We start from the raw sequence: 19,449 nt of genomic DNA, 5'->3' as shown, positions 1-19,449 counted from the left end.
CAACATAAATGCTTAGGGGGGTGACATTGAGTCACCTCATAGCTACTGGGTTGTTCACCATTAGTTTTGCTTGTTTCACATCTCTTATGTCCTCATTCCTGATAAAGAATGCTTTATTTGCCTTCTTGTGAGGACCTTGACATATTTTTTTGCAATTAAATACCTAAGAAAAACAGACAGATTCTAATGCCGTTACTTAATACTGCACTGATTTTCTTTTTGGAAAAATGATCTAAATTCACCCAAGGAGGTGGCCTGAAGTTTGAGATTTTCTGGGTTTGTGTCTAGCTGTGTCATTCAGTGCTCTACTGTAGTCTTCTGTCTTAATAAGACTGACTGCCCACAGCTGAGCATGAGTCCTTCACATCAGATTTCAAAAGAAAATTCCTGTCACACCTAATGCTTTATATGGCATTTTCAATATTTATCTGAAGTTTCTGTGTGCTCTGTTCTTTAACAGGCCTTTACTGCACTGCAGAGAGGCTTTTGAGTGTGTTTTTAGTTGTTTTTTGGTTTTTTTTAAACAGCACTATTAGAGAGAACTTGAAATGATTGAAAGGAATTATTAACAGAAATGCCTCCCCCAAGCACCAAAACTAAGCTTAAGAGATTTGGGCCTCAGTAAAATGCAATGATGCAATGTTGAGCTCTTAGTTAAAACAGAATGGGGGTTTTTTACATTATTTTTTTAATCACACTTTTATTCCATGTTTGTAGTCAGTGGCAGCTCTAAAGCTCTACGTGCATGCAAGAGTTATAGCATGGTCAGAAGTACATCAAATGACAGGAAACTCTTCAGAAATGTTTTCATAAGAAACTGTTCTACTTGGGTGCAGATGTTTTTTCCAGGAGAATGGTTCCAAAATTTCGGTATTCAGCCAGCTCAACATGAAGCTCCAGCCTTGTATTTAAAAACAAGTGTATTCATCAAAGGTGGAACTGGATTACTAATAGATGATGGCTATTATTATTATTAGATTGCTATTCTCTTACAAATTAAAACCTGCATTTAAAAAAGTGCCGCATAATTTCAAGACTGTGCTACATTTTTTTCCTGAAAATGCTGGTTTGATTAGCTTAAAAGGTCTGTAAGACAGACTCTCCTGGAGGAGATACAGGATAGATGTATACAGTATCCTGTATACATGTAATAAAATTAGTTGAATTTAAACGTATTACTACTATTTTTTTTTGTTCTTTAACTTCTTTTAAAATGAAGCATCAATATCAAAATATAAGATCAATTTCTAATTTTGCCAGATTTGTTCACTCTTTCCCTGTTGCAAGTACCTTTGGAAATAATTTACCACTTGCAGAGCAGAGGCTTCTGTATTCAAAGACATCTCACTCAAAGTTGTATGGTAGCTGCTATGTTCTGAACATGCTCTATGCAACATTTACCTGCCTCAGTGTGCCTTTGCTCCTGCTGGACTAGTAGTGCCTACAGTGTACACAGGCATCAGCCTTAAGGCTTGTCCTACTGTTACTTACAAACTTCTTGCAATTTTTCTGAGTTGTCCCTCAGCAGTTACTTCCTGTAGTAACCTGTTAGTAGCTTGCTACCTTTATACTATGGGTTAATTCAGTTATTTTCTAAAGTCAAGTCCCTGGAGTCTGCTCTGAAAAAAAGGACATGGAACAGAGATAAAATAAAAGTGAATACAGAGGAACCTGTGTACTTGAGAGATGCTTCTTCAGTAGAATGAGGCTGGTACATGAATAAAACTTCATGAATACAGCACTGTTTTTTTGGAGGGGGTGGTGAGGGAACCAAAAACAAACCATGGAAGATCAGCCAAGAGTAACGTGTTTTCCAAACCATTGGAAGGAATGTAGCCATAGTTCTCAAGTACACTTAAGTCAGCCAAAGTGTTCAAGGGATTGCATTTTGACCTGCTCCAATTCTTGTTATTGGAACATCTCTTTTGCATGATGAAACTGTAAGTAGCAGGAAAACTAGCTACAGAAACCAGCGAAAAGAATTGTCTTCTCTGAAAGTTCAGGCTCTTGGATCTGGTAAGTTTTAAGTTAATATTGTCACTTAAATATTAACTGTCATCTTGGCAAATAGCTGCCCTGAGGAGCTCTTGAGTTTCTTCTGTTTGTTGACGGACTTGCTCAAGGAGTTTGGCCATTTGGCTTTTTCTGAACACTAATGAAAATTCCGGATCTGAAGAGGAAAAATAAATGTTAGGCAACCTGCTGGTTTTCCCTGTATTTTAATGCAGATGCTTAGAAAGCTTTATATTTCAGGTTAGATACAGTTGACGGTTTTTATTACAGTGTAAACTATAGAGAAGTTAGAACAATAGTCTTCTGCTACATAAAGATACTGAGTTTTCATTCCTATGACCATTCAAGATTGATTGTTGCTAAAGTCTCCTAATACAGATGTCTAAAGCTCAGTTGCCAAATTCAGCCTTATGCAACAGGTACATATCAAGATGTAGCAGGGTATTGGCTCTGGCTCTACGTATGTGAAGATACACTCTATGTACATTTGTTACCATATTATAACTCTCCTCTGTACTCAACTTCTACCCAAAACTAAAAAAAACTAATCAAAAATAGAAAAAAATCAAGGAACAAAATGTAAAGTGTGAAAAAGATGTGAGACTTCCCAGCTTTAACACCAGATAATCATGTGATTTGCTTGCTTTATCAAAATAAAATAAATTCATATTTGAAAGGCTTTTAGGCTGTGTCTAGTGCCAAACATTCTTATATTGGATAAAAATATCTGTACCTGAAGTCCTGTTTCCCTGCTGGTCAAAAAGCCTTTAGTTTTAAAGGAAACAAACAAAACCCCTGCCTTTACTGTAAAATACTTAAAAACAGATAACAGCTACCCTTGAGATTATTCTGTTTGCTTAAGTGAGTAGAGCTAGTTGCCAGAGAAGTTGCCTGACATTGTAATTTCTCTTACAAAGCAATGCCTGTGGCGGGCAGGAGCAGGCAGTGCCCGGGGGCTTGGCCCAGCAAGAAGGACATACCTTCTCTAAGTCTGCAGAATGTAGAGATGCCCAGCTGCTGAAAGCGGATCTCTTGGTGTGTAAGAAAATTCTTGAGGTAGTCCTGAATCTCTCCAATGTGACGCTTCAACAAAAGGATCATTTTTTCTGCATAAATGGGAGAACCATGAATGGTTGAGATGAATAGGAGCCTTTAAAACACTTCAAAAACTGATTTTTGTAACATCATTTAAGATAATGACTTGTCTACCTTCAGCTACAACCAACATTACTGTGAAGAATGGCAAAGGATGTCCCTGTCCTACAGCTTCTCGTGGTATCGCTGATACCTCAGGTAAATAAAACGCTGAGTGGGCTGCTGTGGTAGGAAGCTGGTCCTTGTGCTTGAAGAAGGCCACAAGCAGCTGAATCAGGTCTTTATCTATGGTCCATTTTAATCCCTGGGGTTTCTCATGCACTCAAGCACTGGTTTATGTGTATTTCAAGGGTGACTTGTAGGTGCTTTTATGCTAATAAATATGTAGAGACCAGATGCTATAGGAACGTTAAAGGTTGTTCGATGCCTGACAGCTAACTCATTTGGGAAAAGGCTCATTTCACTCCAGACAGTCATAAATCTCTTTGAAAGCAGAGGTAATGCTGTGTGACAGTTACCATGACCTATCATGTGCTGGATGATGGAGGCAGCTTGAAAGGATGGCTCAGTATGTTCCAGTTGGCCAGCCAGTCTCACCAAGCATTTTGTCAAGGGTTCATCCATCCATTGGACCATGTGTAATGTGGCTCCTTCTGGAAGACAGAAAGGTAAGAGAGTAGTCTGTGAATAAAAACTCCAGTGTTGAAGAAATGAAGATGAGAGGTCTGCCAGAAACCATACTGCCTAAACAGGAAATCCTTCATGCAGCTAGAGAAGCAAAATAAGTGCTGAACTTGTGCAATATGTATGTTTAGGTTGTAAAAAAGGGTCATGTCCTGAGGTTATGCTCTCAGTAAGGTAGGGCTGTGGATTTGATTCATAGAAAGTCTGATGGGATTTTTAATTTGTTGGTTCTGTGTTCTGAAAGAATTAATCACTTCATGTACAAGATCCACTCTTGCCCAGTGGGCATCTTTTGAAAAATTAAATGTGACCTGTCATCAGTTACACGGCAATTACACCAGATACAAGAGAGGAAATGTTTGCCAGACAGTATCTAATGCTGGGGCAGGCTAGGAAAATTTACACTGATCCTCTCTGCCATGAGGAGGTGCTGTATGTTCTACTGGTGCTAATTTGGGATCTCTTAAAATGTGCAAAAAATGTGAAGAGAAAGAGCCACTTAGTATTTTAGTCTTTTTTAATTCCTATATTAGTTTGTGCTATTGTGAAATGAATTCAGCCAGAGAAACTGGGTGACGTTACAAATCAAAGTAGACAGACCACGTACAACAGTAAAGTTCAGCAGAAAGATTTTTGAGTAAAAAATTTTAAGCAGTTCAACAGAAAACTGATTAAGCCATTTATGGTGGGGTTGCTTCCCTACCTTGCTTTGCTAACTCAGCAAGGCAAGATGTCACATAACGGAGAGAGTCTTCTTGAGTATCGGTAGAAAGCATGGTCTGGAGGAGACCTTCAACACATGGGCTCTCAATGATTCTCTACAACAAGAGAGAGATTCATGTTTAGCACTTCCTTTATCTTTTAGTGGTATCCGAGGACTTCCAAAGTGCTGAATAACTCTTTGCGGTACTGAGGGCTAAAACATTAATAATGGCAATGTCTCCTCTCAGATCTACTACAGCCAGGTGACAAACACGTTGGGTTGTTCAGATATCACCTGATTTTAGGTATCTTGCCAAACGGGCAATTTCCAGAGCTTGCTCTGTCTGTGGGATGTTCTCATGATCACAGATCACTGCTGCACCTGGCTGTATGTTAATATTAAGCTGTCATGTGTTCAAGTCTTGCTGCAGAGGTGAATAAGCTGAGTGCTCTGTAGCAAAGCCTTGAGAAATGTGGAAGTCTTTCAGTTTCTCTTACTTGCCTCCAGGGCTTTGAAAACTTCCTAATGTTGAAATGTTCTGATCTGCAGAAATATGAGATGACCTCTCACTAGCAAAAGTGGGTTCTGTTTCTGGAGGGAAATGTTATGAATTAAACATTTCTGTGTATCCCTTAAGTTGATTCTGCTATGCCAAAAGTGGTATTGGACAGCATGTCTCTGTACTGGGATGTACATCTTAGAGACTGAGTTCAAAACAGATAAGAGACTTCACCTGTGCTTATCTGGATTAAAAGCACATGAGATCAAGAAATGAATCCTGAATGAGTCACCTGGAGGTGACTGGTTACTGGTGAAGTTGAATCACAAAGTCAACTCTCTGGGAGGTCCCAATAATAGAAGCTGCTTGCTCTATAGGGGAGCTCAGGTGTCTATCAACAAAAGAGAGTATCTTTTTTTGTGTGCTCATTTTATGTTGCAGTTTCTCAACTTGCTGCTTAGAGGCTAAAGCTGGATTCAAGACTGCTGCCTTCCAAGCTCCCACACTCCTGCTGGCATAACAACTGTTTGTGTCCTGCTGGCATAACAACACCTTTTTTTCCTCTTGTGCGAAGGACTCGTGTTTTAGGGATGGTTCATTCCTGGAAACCTGGTATCTCCACTCAGGTCTGTGGATTCACTTGTGCAGTTAGAGCTAAATACTCTATACATTATAAAGCCTTATGAAGATGAACCAGCTCTCTCCTGGTAACAGAATAAAATCCCAGAATTTAAGTGACAAATACAGTATTTTTTTTTAAAGCAAACTTTGAAAAGATGATCCATTTTTACTCTTATTGGGGGCTTTTAGTTTGAAGGAATCTGTTTCCCTGCAAAAATTGATTTCATAACTATCAGAGGTTCATATAATTCTTATCTTAATGTAAATGGAAAAAATAGTTTTCCTTTTGGCTAGTTTAAATCTCTGGAACTAGTGGTAATTGGATCATGAACAAAGGAGGAAAAAAAGGAACTGAATTTCAAAAAGCAGGTACTAGAAAGTGGGAAAAAGCAGAGACTAGGATTTGGTTTTGTGTTTTTTTTTTTTTTCCCCAATATTGATTGTTACTAGTGGAACTGTTTGATTAAGGTACTCTTAAAAGGCAAGGAAAAAGAAGTGCATCTGTGGATATGGATTTCATTAGAAGCAAAGTCAGCAATAGAGATCTTTATAGTAGCCTGGCACAACTAGTATCTTGCCAAACAAGCAAATCATACATCAATAGCTGGGGTTATATTTAACAAACTGTGAGTGAAATTAGATCAGTGTTGAACACTGTAAATGGATAACTAAGGGCAGCTGAAGAGTGAGAGTTAGGAAATAAGGATTCAGTTTATAACAAACCTCATTTTCCTGGCGGGTTCCTTTAATTAGTAAGAAATGTCTTTGTTAGAATTACGTTTTATACCTATGATGCAGTCATTCTAATTAGGTAACCACATCACTCATAGGAAAAATTAGACATTTCTTATTTTCATTAGCATTTTTATATTATATTAGAAAAATAAAAATAAAACCCACTTTCATTATGGCACATCAGGTCCTTTTACCCATACACATAATTTTGTGTAGAGTATGCTTGGTGTACGCCTCATTAAAAAAAAATAAATCTGTGGGTAATGCTGATTTGATATAAACATAACTGCAACCTCCCAGCGTATAGTTCAGTGACAGTGACCTACCTGTATGTTTTTGGAAAGGCTCAGGTTTTTGATGATACAAGCAGTATGGCCAACAATCACAGGGTCTGTTTTATATGCTGACAGTAGCATGCCCAGGCTCTGTAGTAGCTCAGCACATGCCAGAGTATCCTGAAAAGAGCAACCAGAATCTCAATTACATCCAGTATGGACAACACAATGCAGCTTTGCAGCAAACTATAGATAGACAGATCTTGGCTCTGAAAGATGAGCATTACTTAGGTCATTTAAAAATGGTGTAGTGTCTGGGTGCTGTGCTTTTTCTCTCAAAATATGGTCTACTGATTGGCACTGATATACAGAGAGTCACTTGCTATGGAAAGCTGGAGTATTTAAGGTCCGGTAGTTTACTTCTGTTTGCATCAAACACTTCCCAGAGGTTGTTGGTGGTCAGGGGAAGGACGTGTAATCCTGACTGGAAGGAAAAGTGGTTAGGGTAGGTGTGAAAGGCAAAAGTAGGTGGTGAAATAGCAGCAGCAGCATGTCCTTGAGTACCTCAGCAACTTACCGTGGCTACAATAATGGACGGTTTGCGATCAGGCATCGCTTCAGTAACATGTTCCAAACAGCATCTTCTGAGTTTATACATATGTTTCTCTGCTGCCTGATGGATATTTTAGAGGGACTTTTACAGAGTTCCTCTCTCTCTGAATGTAGTCTTTCTCCAATTACCATTAGTATTAATTGAATCAGATCATCTCAGTTTGGATTACTGCCCAAGTAGTTTCCTCAGTAACAGTATGGATTAAGGGTGCACTGCTGTTTCTAAGAGAAACCTAATCTCAACAGGCTTTGGGTTAGGTCTACGGTTAAAAGCAAAATATTTCCTCTTGCAAGTGTTTTTACTTTCAGTCTCTTTCCCTTAGGAATTTGAGTTCTTTATGCAGTTCTTATGCTTGTTAGTAATGAACTATGTTATTTGTGCTATTTAGAAATTGAGACACATTAGCAAGAGTGTTCAACATAAAACAGATCACTGGTCCTACATACAGTTGAGAAAAATCACATAATTCTGAAACCTGTGAAATGTCAGGATAACTGAAGCAGCGTTGAAAGGCAGATGTCTTTAAAAATTAGTTTATCTTGCATCTTTTACTTAGGTAAAATTGCAAAAGTGTATCTTATTTTAATATCAGCTGACATCTTCACTGCTGTTCTTTTTAAGCACTGTCACAACCAGCAATCCTGAAATAAAACATGAAAATAGATGGAAAGGGCAGTGCTATGCCTAAACTCAGGGCATTTAAAGAATCCTATATGCCCATATAGCTGTAAATTCTCTCTGGTTTTATTTTCCTTTCTCTTCAAAGGCAGAAATAATATAGTTTTAGATAATCCAGTTAAATTACCACTGATGACTGTTTTCTGTGCTTTTGCACCGTGTCCTCTCTTCTATAGAATCCCATCAATCGCAGCACCCTTATTTGATTTGCTACAGTCTGAGAGGAAGAAATTTTCTACAGACTATAAATGAATTTTCTAATATATAATGACTTCCCTGCCAAGCTCTTCTGTTTATTTAGGACCTGCACTAGTAAGTGACAGTGTTTTGCTGAACCTCTTTTCTGGTTATGTCTGGGATCCAAATTTTATTTTCTGGCTCAGTCCTGCACAACACGAGAGAATCACGAGAAAATTCCGAGTAAAAATGGATTGGTGGTTTAGATGGACATTGATCTAATTTCTCCCAAGATCTCCCAAGATTTAAAAAAAAAAAAAAAGACAAGGAAAAGCATTCCAGCAGCAACTGTGCTTACAAGTGCAATGCTGCGCTCACTCCCCTTATCCAGGGATTTCTTGACAAGATAAATATTATCCCCTGTTTACCAGGTAGCAAGATGGGAAGGCAAAGTTATTTTGTACCTGGAGTGGAAAGGCAGTGGCATCATCTGGAGTAGACAGACCCCTGTCACCCTGTCTTCCAGGTATTTGTTCAAAGGAATATGACTTAAAGGGCTGTTTTCTCACAAAGCCTCACTCTTTCTTCAGTATTTCTGGGTTGGCCTGTCTTTGTGAGAACTGAATAAAATTTCCCCTGCAAGAGGGAAGTTTTCCAGCGCTTGCTGGGAATTGCTGTCAACAGTCTGGCCAGGAGATTGCTAAAAAGAGGTTTAAGCAGGGAGAGGAGCTCCTGTGAAGCATTCCCGGGTGTTTGCCTCATGGTAACGAAAGGGCAGATGAATTCTGTCCTATTGTATCCTGGGTAGTATTTGCAATAATTCAAGCATCACTTGACTTGGTTGTAAAGGTTAGCTTTGTTCAGTGGTTTGTTTTCTAACAGCTGTTCCCATGGAGAAGTCCCTCTTTCACTCACAGAGAATTCAGCCTGAGTTAGAGAAAGAAACCTTGAAAAGACTTGAAAAACAGGCTAGAAAAGGCATGGAGGTGGGGAGGCAGGATATGAGTAAGGAGAGGTCAGCCTCTTCTCAGAGTGCCCAGGGCTCGCTTGCACAAAGCAGCAACATTCAGTATTCAGGGACAGCCATGTTTGCTCACTAAAACAAATTTTGAGATGTAGATACTTCTCACCAGAGAATAAACTCTCAAGGGTGATGCTTTGCTTTTCAGCCTCCTGCTGCTGATCTTTTTCCCCCATGAAGGACAGGCTGTTCCACTGCTGGTGTAACAAGGCTGAGCTCCCTGTGCCTTTGTTCCCACTGACGCTGTGCTGTGCCCTTTGTAGCTGGGGGTTTGAAGCACTGGTAGAGACACGATGCCGGATTGGAGAGAAAAGAAACTGTGGGTAATCTTTGCTGGGAGAACAAGTGCAAATGGCGTTTGGGGGCAAGAAAAGCAAATGAGAGTGAGGACAATGTTCCAGCATAATGCCTCATGCCGAGTAACATTTTTACTGTGTAAATAGCCTCCAACTAACTGAATGTATTTCAGTTGTAAGCTTCTTGAGAGCAAATTGTGTTTTGATTGCATGAGGCAGTTTGACAAGCAATGAAGATGTTTGGTGCTAATGCAGTCAGCACAAAACCTACAAAGCCACAGTGCCTCTGAGAAGCTCTGTGCTCTACTTGCTGCTTCCCAGGCGTTGAGCTTACCCGTTTTTTCCATCATGTCCTGGAGTTAGAGTAGGTGCAATGTGGTTCACGCTGTGCTGTGTACGTGCAGCTGAGGTGTAAGGCACCAGGCTTCCAATACCCGGAGGAAATTTCAAATCACATTGAATGTGTTTCAGCCTCAAGAAGCACCTAAGCCTAGCTGCAGTTACTCAGTCTGTCACTACTGCTTAAACCAGTGTGGCAGGAAAGGTTCTCACAATTTTTTTGCTTTATATGCCCAAACTCTGACTCTCTTGAAAGGCTATTGTTAGCTTAAGACACTTATCAAAACCTTTTCATATCCATGATCCTAAAGATGTCTTTAATTACTGTAAAGGAAAAGTACATTTAAAAATAATAATAATTTGTCAGTTGCTACTTACTGATTTTTTTTGTTTTATGTGGAGGATGAAAGTACAGCAGGAGTGTCTGTTTTGTTTATTTGCTGTATTTATTTCTAGTCAGACTTCATGTATTTGCATAGCGTTGCACTGTTAATGGTGGTGTTAACCCTGAACGTGGGCAAAAGAATCATTCTGTAACTAAGGACGTGTGGAGACACAGTAAAGTCCTAGTGAATTAGCTAAAGATAGACAGGATTTCAAATTGTATTTGTCCCCCTTGCTATCTTGATCCTAATTCAAAACATGCTAGATTTATGCAAATATACTTTTAATAACTGTCCATTTAGGGAAGTGATGTATTTTTGCACTTTACTTTGCACTTTAAATGCATGCTCTAACTTAGTTTCTCTGTTTCTCAGTGTGTGTGTAAGCTCTGTAGCCAAGGACTAACTTCCTCGGCTGTGCCCATGGTTGCAGTCTCTCAAGGTGTACGTGTGTGTCCTGCCCCTTGTACACCCATCTGGAGACCTACAGTCTCTGGACTGAGGGGACCACAGGGAGTTGCAGGAAGTGCAGGGCAGTATCCACACATCCAAGAAATCTGACACCTGTCTCCGCCCGCCTACCCTCCCTTGGGCCCCCTTACAGGCAATCTGATTAACTGCAGGATCCTTTGGATCCCACTCACCACAAAAAATACATTTCTCCGGTAGTTAAGTGACAGTGCAGATAGAGCTGACAAAACCTCATTATTCTGGGGGGGAGAGAGAAGGGTTGGGAGATCTCACAGAGCCTAGTGGTCATTCTCAAAATGCATTTTATATGCAGTTTTTCCATAAAAGGGCATTTCCCCAGGTGGTAGCCAGAGCTGCTCTTTCCCCTCTGGTCTTGGGAAATGACCTCCCCTACCTGGTTGTGCGGGTGCTGGGACAGTATCCAGAGCAGAGCGATGGAGGCACAACGCACGTCCTTGCTGCCAGATGCCAGGAGAGAGAGCAGCTTGGGTAGGATGTCCTCAGCAACCATCTCAGCCTGGATGTCCACTGGTTTGGGAAAATGACCAAGGTCAGGGAGCTTCAGAGCACTGTGAGGAGGCATTTGGGCCCCAACTCAAACATCTGACTGTGCCTCAGTGATGAAATTAGAGGGGATCTTGTTATAAAAATAATCCCTCATTTATTCTGGCTCCTTTTGCCAGGATTAATACAGGCTTGAGAGCAGAACATAGGTTTGGGCACCCTTCAGTTCGTATCTGAACCTCAGCAAGAAGAAATGAGGGGAATTTTCTGAGTCCTTCATTGGCATAAGGCCCAGTAAGAAGGTGGGAGCTTCTGCTGCACAGACAGAAAGTCCTTCCCAAGCACCACCTATCTTTCAGAGTTATGGTTAGCCAGAGGGTACATCAGCCCTCCTGGCTGGATCCTTATACCCCACTTCTCCCTGCCACCTCAGCCAGTCCTTTTGGGCACTTAAAAGGCAATGCCAGAGCAGCCAGCAGATGGAGTGGCAATCCTAAAAGGCCAAGCAGACCAGGGGTTTTCAGCTGCCAAGGAGCAGTGCGGCAGTTCCTTCACTCCCAACTCCACTATAACTGTGATTGCTTTCTAGATGAACAACTCCACCCTGAACCCTAGGGCTCTAGTGTTGAGTGTGCCAGTCCTCTGCTTTCATCTCCTGAGTACGCTTGTAGAAACGGACCTTGAGCATTTTATTTTAGGATTTTTTTAAGAGGATGACAAATGCTTGGGAGAAAATTATATTTAATGATAGACAGATTCACGCCTTCCCCACTCAAGCAGCAATTTCAGGAGACATTCTGTCCTAATCAGATTTAATGCTTAAGAAACATGGAAGGGAGAAAGACTTACTAAGTTGCAAAGGCTCTGTGCTAAGAAGGCCTCTGCTGTCTCTCTCACTATGTCCAGATACTTCCCCCTCACTATCTGGGAGTTCTGAGGCAGATTTAGTTAATGTATACACTGCACCTCCCTCTTTCTTTAACATCCAAATAAAATGTAGAAAAGAGGGTATCTCTTTGCTCTTAATATGAAAGGTTCCCAGCCCACTATGCTCACTCTGAAAGACAGAGAGAAAAAGAAAAAAGAAATAGTGTGGTTTGTTTATCTCCAAGATATTGCTTACCACTGGTAGCCAAATTTCTTAGGCAAACACATGCCTGGCTTGAAACCTGCTTGTGCCAAAGAGAAAAAAAAAAAAAGAATGAGAGAAAAAAAGAGAGCTTTCAGTAATGCATGTTCTTGCCTACTGTATACAAAATGAATGTGACAACACTAGAAAGCTATTACATTTATTTTCAGAGAATAAATTTGGGGACATGGGTTGAGTTTTTTCAAAGTTTTGATGAATTTTTTTCAACCTCCTCTAGTATCAGTCATTCTCTTGTTGATGAGGAAAAGCCAACAGGGTTCAGATGTTGATTTATTTTAAAATGTCAGATAAGTTATAGGAAAATGGAGTAAATTTGTCTCATTTGCTTTGCCTTTTTTTCCCCTCCCTCCTATACAGAATTTAAGGTTCCACCCTTTAAATCCTGAACTGTGACTTACTGCAGTTTCTTTGGTGTGGTTCCCAACAAAGCAAAATGTTCAATATGTTATTCTTTGAAGCCATACAGTCAAAGTTACAGATACCAAGAAAAAAAAATATTAGTATAATAGATGCTCCAGATACTTTCTGTCACTGCCACAGTGATCAAAGATAGTTGAGAGCCTGGACAGAGCACTTCACACATGTAGTTTCAAGTTTAAAGAATACAGGCCATCCTAGTCTAAAGAAAGCGGTCAGGGCTGTGAAAAAACTTTAATTATTTCCTTTCTCTTTCTCCATACAATGACCTTGTAGAACCTATGTATCTTCTAATATACGTTATTTTTTCACATGGGAAAGGTGCTGCATAGGCACCTGTACAGTAGATGACCAGAATTGTGCTAGACTGAAACTGGAAGCCCAAGCTTATAGCTCTACTCTGATGCTAAACCTTTACACAAAGAGAAACCTATATCTTTACCTTGTCCACAGAAGAGGATAGGAGAGAGATGAGTGTGCGCAGCAGGAATCTGTTGCCGTGTCTCAGCATGGCTTCATGGTGCTGAACATTGGCTGCCACATTGCTTAGGGCAGCACAGCTGTAATACTGCAGAGAAGCAAGAGAAAAGTAGAGAGAGGAGGTCACAGTGGTGACATGCTGAAGAGCATAAAAATAAACTGGAGAAATGCTCAGACTTAATGCTGATGAAAATAAAGTGCTTTTTCATCTTAAGGGTGTTTTATCGAGTAGATGTGATAACACACATCTTTTTTTCCTCCAGGAAAAGTGATGCAATCTGCTATAGCTACCACAGCAAACATGCTGTGGCACTGTGTGTTGTACAAACCCATTAGGACCCTGGGTATTTGGGAATGTACTGTGCTGCTGCAATGACACTGCTGCTGCCACCTAAGTTAGGTCATCTGCATCTCCCGTATTATATGTTTACATTCATTTACTCAAGCTGGATGTAGTCATTGCCCTAGTGTGCCAGATCATTTTCAAAGGATTTAAACATTAACACCAGGGAGGATTATATATATTTGAGTATGTATTACTAGGGAGATATAATTAGAAGAAACAGGTTGAACTGCAGAGAAGGAAAATTTAAGATGAATGTCAGAAAAAGCTGATAACACTGAAACGGTTTGCAGAAAGCAATTCCAGAGGCTCCATCCCTTCAGACATTTAAAAGAAATCTGACTAGAGATAACAAAACTGATGGAGAAAACAATCCTGTACTACTCAGAGGACTGAATGAATGAACTAGTGGATTTTAAGGTTTACAACTCTGATTCATAGTTTTTCATCAGCATACTTTTGAACCAAGACCAGCTCTCTGTTAAGTGTGCGGAATCAAAGAGATGTCTGTGGCAGGCATGAAATAGGAAGATTTCCCAGACACTTACAAGAAGAAAAAAAATCTTTGCAAGTTATGCCTTCTCAGAACTCTTAGTAAAATTGCTTAGAGTGGAAGATTAAAGTTAGGATGCAAATGAAAACAGAGAAAGAGTCCTATCTGCAATGTGTCTGATGATCTGAAAGACACAAGAAGGTAACCGCATAATAACTGCGTGCATGTGTTACTGTGTGCTGGCAGATGCACTTCTGCGTCATAAACTTTCTCCTGTGGAGCTAAACAAACTGAGAGTTTTGAATATACATTATCTGACTGAGCTGAGTTTCACCAAGATGCTCTCACATGTTTCCCTGCTTCTCCAGAGGAACCTACACCCCTCTCCACCTTTTCATTTATACATGCTGTGGCTTGTGCTCTCCTTACAGTCACGCTGTTAAGCGTTTAAAAATCTGACCTGTTTGAGCCATACCTGCACTTCTGGGTCAGGAGATTCCAGCAGCAAGGCAAGAACTGGTACGGCTCCTTCCTTGCATAGGACCTGTTGGATTTTCTCTGACATTTAAAAAAAAAAAAAAAAGTGCTGTTAGTGTGTTTTTCCCCTTCCTCTCCCTCTTATCTGGAGGCACCATTCAAAAGGAATATGCACAATCATTGGATTCTAGAGAGTGGTGATGTTGTCCAAATGTATGCCAATCAGTGTGACTGGAGAGTATATAATTTAGAGCATATGCAATATAGCAGTATGCAGACATTTCAGCAAAATGACTAGCAGGCTGTCTGATCCATTAAGCCTTTGCTGGTTTTATGTTACAGCCTATTCTGAGGATCTGAAAAACCTCAGTTATGATATTCACCATGATTTCTGTATTTAAAAAACCAAATTCTTATAAAAATTCTGAATAATAAGAGAAGTGTAACAGCCAACTGTAGAAGTTCTTACCAACCATTCCCTTCCACCATATAGAGATAAGAGATGTTACTCACACCTATAACGTTTAGCTGTGTGGGATAATGGTATCATCTAGATAGGTGAGATTTAATGCTGGTTTATTTCAGTTAATGTATGCTAATGCACATATTATTTCATAGGATCAAATGCTGCTTTTGCTGAAGCTGATGGCAAATATCCCAGGAGCCTGTAATGCTTGGCCCATAATAGTTACATTTTCCATCTTCCAACAGCAAGTTAGAGCTCTAAGTCTATGTTCCTAGAGCTTGACCTTGTTGAATAAGCTTCTGAGATTGCCTCAAAGTATCACCAAATGTGCTACTAACTTTCTAGACCAAGTCACTTTAACATTTTTTTTTCCTATTTGACTGATAATTTGAGTGCTTGTACATAACCTAAGGGTTGAAAATCAAGCCTTTCTATTTTGGTACTAGGCAAAAAAAGGGTCTGTATTACCTAAAGAGAGGCCAAACTTAAATCATCAGCCTATGTATCAACATGAATGCCATATGCAAAGGAAAATTTTGTTGCTCAGATAAGCTTTTATTCTTGCCTTAACCATTTTGAATTACTCCTCTATTAGTAAGAAATTTTTCTATCAGCAACTTTAGATAAAACATTAGTGAGAAAGTACCTGATTGTGTGAGGTTCAGAATAGCACCAACTGCATTTTGTTGGACCCTAGGATCGTAGGAATTGGCAAGGGACAGTAGGGGTGTAACTCCTTGAGCAGCACCAATAGCTTCTCGGTTGGACTCTGGAAAAAAGAATGAGAGTAAGAATGAGAGAATGAGAAAAAGAGAGAACAAGAGAGAGAGAGAGAGGGGGGGAGGGCGAAAGAGAAAGAGGAAGAAGGAAGGAAGGAAGACATTGCCATCTTACTGTGAGCCAGGAGCAGGACAACTAGAAGGATTAGATGTCTTTGGTGTTAGCTTCTCTGATTCTTTTGTATATATCAAAATTTCTTTGCTCAAAGAAATACTCAAAGAAATCTGTTAAAAATTACAAGAGCTCAATGGGAAACTAACTCAAGACTTCTGGATTAGCCAAAGATCACAGCTGGTTCAGTGCACTTTTTTGTGACTGGGATGATTGAAGTAAAAGAACCGTAAGTTTCTTTAAACAGGTTAGCAAGGTGTCGTACTTGCCTTGTACCCCTGGTATGTCTGATTAAGCTATTCACAGCGTGCCAACCAAAAACTACATAATTACCTGAAATTAAGACGGAATTAATTTAGCAGGGTATATTCAGGGCTGGTTTCTCACTTTGAATGTGCCTGTGTCAGTCCTTTGACAGCTAAACAATGAAGAAGTTTTTAAAGACAGAATTTGACTCAACTATTGGAATTTGAAAAGATGCTTCTTCTCTGAAGTGGTGATGCTTCCTTACATAGGAGTGTATTAAGTTGTACAGTTGTATTAAATATCCTGGAGAATAAGGACAATTCAAAAAAGATCTGCAGAGTCCCTCGAGACTCTTGAATGAAAAACTGGGGGAAAAAAAACCCACTATAATATTTAAATAATGCTATAAAATTAACTATATAAAATACTATAAAACATATTTATATACTGTGTATGTAAGTATACTACATATGATAAAGTTATACTATGGTATGAAATGTAATACCATTCTTTTAAAAAATCTGCTTTTAGTTCTACTCCTTTTGTTTTGGACTTAGTGAAGGTAGCCTCAGCTGCACTGTATGAAAGAGAATCTTTCTATTATGTTCTTCCCTACCCCTCTACCATGAGGCCATCAAACCATTTGTAAAAATAACCTGCTGCCACACTGAGTCAGCTAGGGTCCTCTCGCACCTACTGTCTTATTTATAGCTATACATTATCTGTATTTCTATCTTATAAGTGTTCTAGTGGCATAATTTTGAAAAAATAAGGTGTTGACAGTGGTGTTTTTTGAAGCTCATAAAGCTTATATAAATAGGAATTAGACTGATGAAAAATTCTCTTAATACTATAGTACTCTACAGATTATTTTACTAAAGGAAAAAGCAAAGGCCATAGTCTGCATCTTCTATTGTTTATATGAGTCAAACTGCTACTAAAGACCACAGGAGTGTTAATTGACTATTGGTTCATTTATGTACATTTCTAGACGGTTTAAACAATGGCTAGTTTCAAGAAGTTTGCTGAGAGAAACATGAAGAAGAAAGCAAGAAATATGAGTATTTTATACTCAAGGAAATATCTTTTATTCTGAAAAGAAAAAAAACTCTAATTTTTGAACAAAATAATTGTTCTGGAAAGAGTAATGTATTTTAAAATAGCTTTTACACATGGGATATTCTGGTGAAATATTCTGGTCACTTCTGTAAACAAGCCTTTCTCCAATCTAATCTGCCTTCATCTTGTTCTTTTGTTTCCCTCAGCAGAAGCAGAAATTCTTTTGTGTGGCTCTGTTCTGGTTTCAGCTGGGATAGAGTTAATTTTCTTCCTAGTAGCTGGTACAGTGCTGTGTTTTGGATTTAGTGTGAGAAAAATGTTGATAAGACACTGATGTAGATGTTGCTAAATAGCGCTTATCCTAAGCTAAGGATTTTTCAGTTTCCCATGCTCTGCCAGCAAGCAGTTGTACAAGAAGCTGTACTGACAGCTGACCTGAACTAGCCAAAGGGATATTCCATACCAGGGAACATCATGCTCGCTATATAAACTGGGGGTGGGGGGAAGTTGGCTGGAGGATGGATCACTGCTCAGGCATCAGTCTATGGATAGTGAGCAATTGCATTGTGCATCACTTGTCTTTTCTTGGGTTTTATTTCTCTCTTAAAAAAAAAAAAAATAGTTTTTCATCACAATTATTATATTGTTTTATTTTGATTATTAAACCATTCTTATCTCAACCAATGAGTTTTGTTTGTTGGTTTTTTTTTTTTCGATTCTTTTCCCTGTCCCACTGGGTGGGGAAGAGGAGTGAGCAAGTAGCTGTGTGGTGCTTAGTTGCTGGCTGGGGTTAAACCGTGACAGGCTCCAACTGATGGAATCTAGTGTGGTGTGATGTAAACTCTCATTAGTGGAGTAAAGAGAGGTAAAAAGATTAAGAGTTCAGATATTGCCACTTCATTCTTTCACACAATGCACTCCATGAATGTTTGTGCATGTGGAAGAGAACCAAGGGGATTACAAACATTTAGATAAAACTTGGACAAATTCTTTCTTCCTCTTTCCCTTCTAGGGCAGGGAAGGGGAATCCTATACCCTCTTGTGAGAGAGCTTCTCAGGGGTGCATTTTCAGTCTGAAGATCTTCTGAAGAAAGCACTGGCCATGACAGAATATGAGCCATTGGGTGCTTCAGAGGTTTTTCTTCTTTAAAGAAACATAACTGTCTTGGCTTCACATCCATGACAGCTTAAACAATTTTTCTGCCCGAGGGCTCAGAGGTGGTGGTCAACACTGGAAGCCTACAGTGGCAGGATGAGCACTTACAGCCTGCTTTGGAAGGCAGTGGCACATGGAGACCCAGGCACCCCACTCCTGCCCAGAAGGACTGGAGCACCTGTTCTCATCACAAGAGAGTGGAGAGACCACAACAGGTACCCACATGATGGAAACCTCTGTGACCAAAATATTTGGTTTTTTTCTTTTCCCTTGGGTTATTCACTAGCTGACAAGTTCCCCTCTGCAGCCTGTTAGTGCCCATTATTGTGGGTTTGCTGGATTCATTCTTACATATGTAATTTTCCCTTATCCTTCTCTCCATTCTCGTTCTAGTTTTGGTCAGATAATGCGGCTGAACACTATCTGTTTTGTCAACATATGACAGAATGGGTGGAGAAATCTATCTCACCAAGATGTGTAACTGTACTATCATCTCTCTAAGAGATGTGGCAGGCTAGGTTATGTTTCTCTCCTGAACCACCTATTTATCTAAGTAATACAGTCTCTCCACTGATGCCACTGCAACCACTGATGCCTCTTGAAGTGCTTTTAGAAGGGAACCATGTATTCAGATGCTCCTCTAAAATGAGAAAATCGATAACAGCTATTCAAGCTGGGTTTGAATAACTCACCTTGAAACCTGTATTTATAAATTATATTTTTCCACTCTCTGCCATTTGTGTGGTCGAAAATTCTCCTGTCTGTACAACTTTGAACGTGCTCTACACTCAGTGCATCCTCCTTGTTTAGCTTAATGCAGATGTTCAGGCCTCCCTAAACCCTTGCTGTGAGCATTTAGTTCTGTTCCTATGTACTTTGAGAAGAGTTCTTATCCCAGAACTGGTAACTTTCACTCACAGAATGAAAAGCTGCAGATAACTGAAAATGTGCATGTGTCCTTTTGCTGTGTGGACAAATGCTAGTGTCGGAACAAACTGACCTTCACTTCCTTTTCATCTGAATAGGTTTGTTTGCTGTTTTTATTTTTGGCTATCTATTGAAGCAGTAAGTATCAGACAACCCAACTTATGTATAACTTGCAGTCACACTGTTAAACAGCTTCACTCAGTCTTGAATGCTCATTGTAGCAGAATTAAGACATTA

General features: G+C 39.7%; 1 protein-coding gene across 3 annotated transcripts in view; it reads right to left on the bottom strand.

The window, feature by feature from the left end:
• Window positions 1-10: 10 nt before the first annotated feature.
• LOC113477718 (vacuolar protein 8-like) overlaps window positions 11-19,449 on the bottom strand; it is a 34,111-nt gene continuing 14,672 nt past the window's right edge. For all 3 annotated transcript variants that reach the window (XM_026844242.1, XM_026844241.1, XM_026844243.1), the window contains 10 exons: window positions 15,580-15,702; window positions 14,466-14,548; window positions 13,117-13,242; window positions 12,231-12,276; window positions 10,998-11,131; window positions 6,677-6,805; window positions 4,496-4,610; window positions 3,627-3,761; window positions 2,994-3,119; window positions 11-2,170 (listed from right to left, as the gene is read on the bottom strand). In XM_026844242.1, coding sequence (XP_026700043.1) covers window positions 2,049-2,170; window positions 2,994-3,119; window positions 3,627-3,761; window positions 4,496-4,610; window positions 6,677-6,805; window positions 10,998-11,131; window positions 12,231-12,276; window positions 13,117-13,242; window positions 14,466-14,548; window positions 15,580-15,702 — 1,139 coding nt within the window. In that variant the 3' untranslated portion in view covers window positions 11-2,048. The remainder of the gene's footprint in view (window positions 2,171-2,993; window positions 3,120-3,626; window positions 3,762-4,495; window positions 4,611-6,676; window positions 6,806-10,997; window positions 11,132-12,230; window positions 12,277-13,116; window positions 13,243-14,465; window positions 14,549-15,579; window positions 15,703-19,449) is intronic.

The sequence above is a fragment of the Athene cunicularia genome, assembly GCF_003259725.1.
Source record: "Athene cunicularia isolate RWA chromosome 3 unlocalized genomic scaffold, athCun1 chr3_part1, whole genome shotgun sequence".
In the NCBI taxonomy this organism is placed as follows: Eukaryota; Metazoa; Chordata; class Aves; order Strigiformes; family Strigidae; genus Athene; species Athene cunicularia.
The sequence above is the reverse complement of the archived record's forward strand: the minus strand, read 5'-3'. Positions and strand labels throughout refer to the sequence as shown.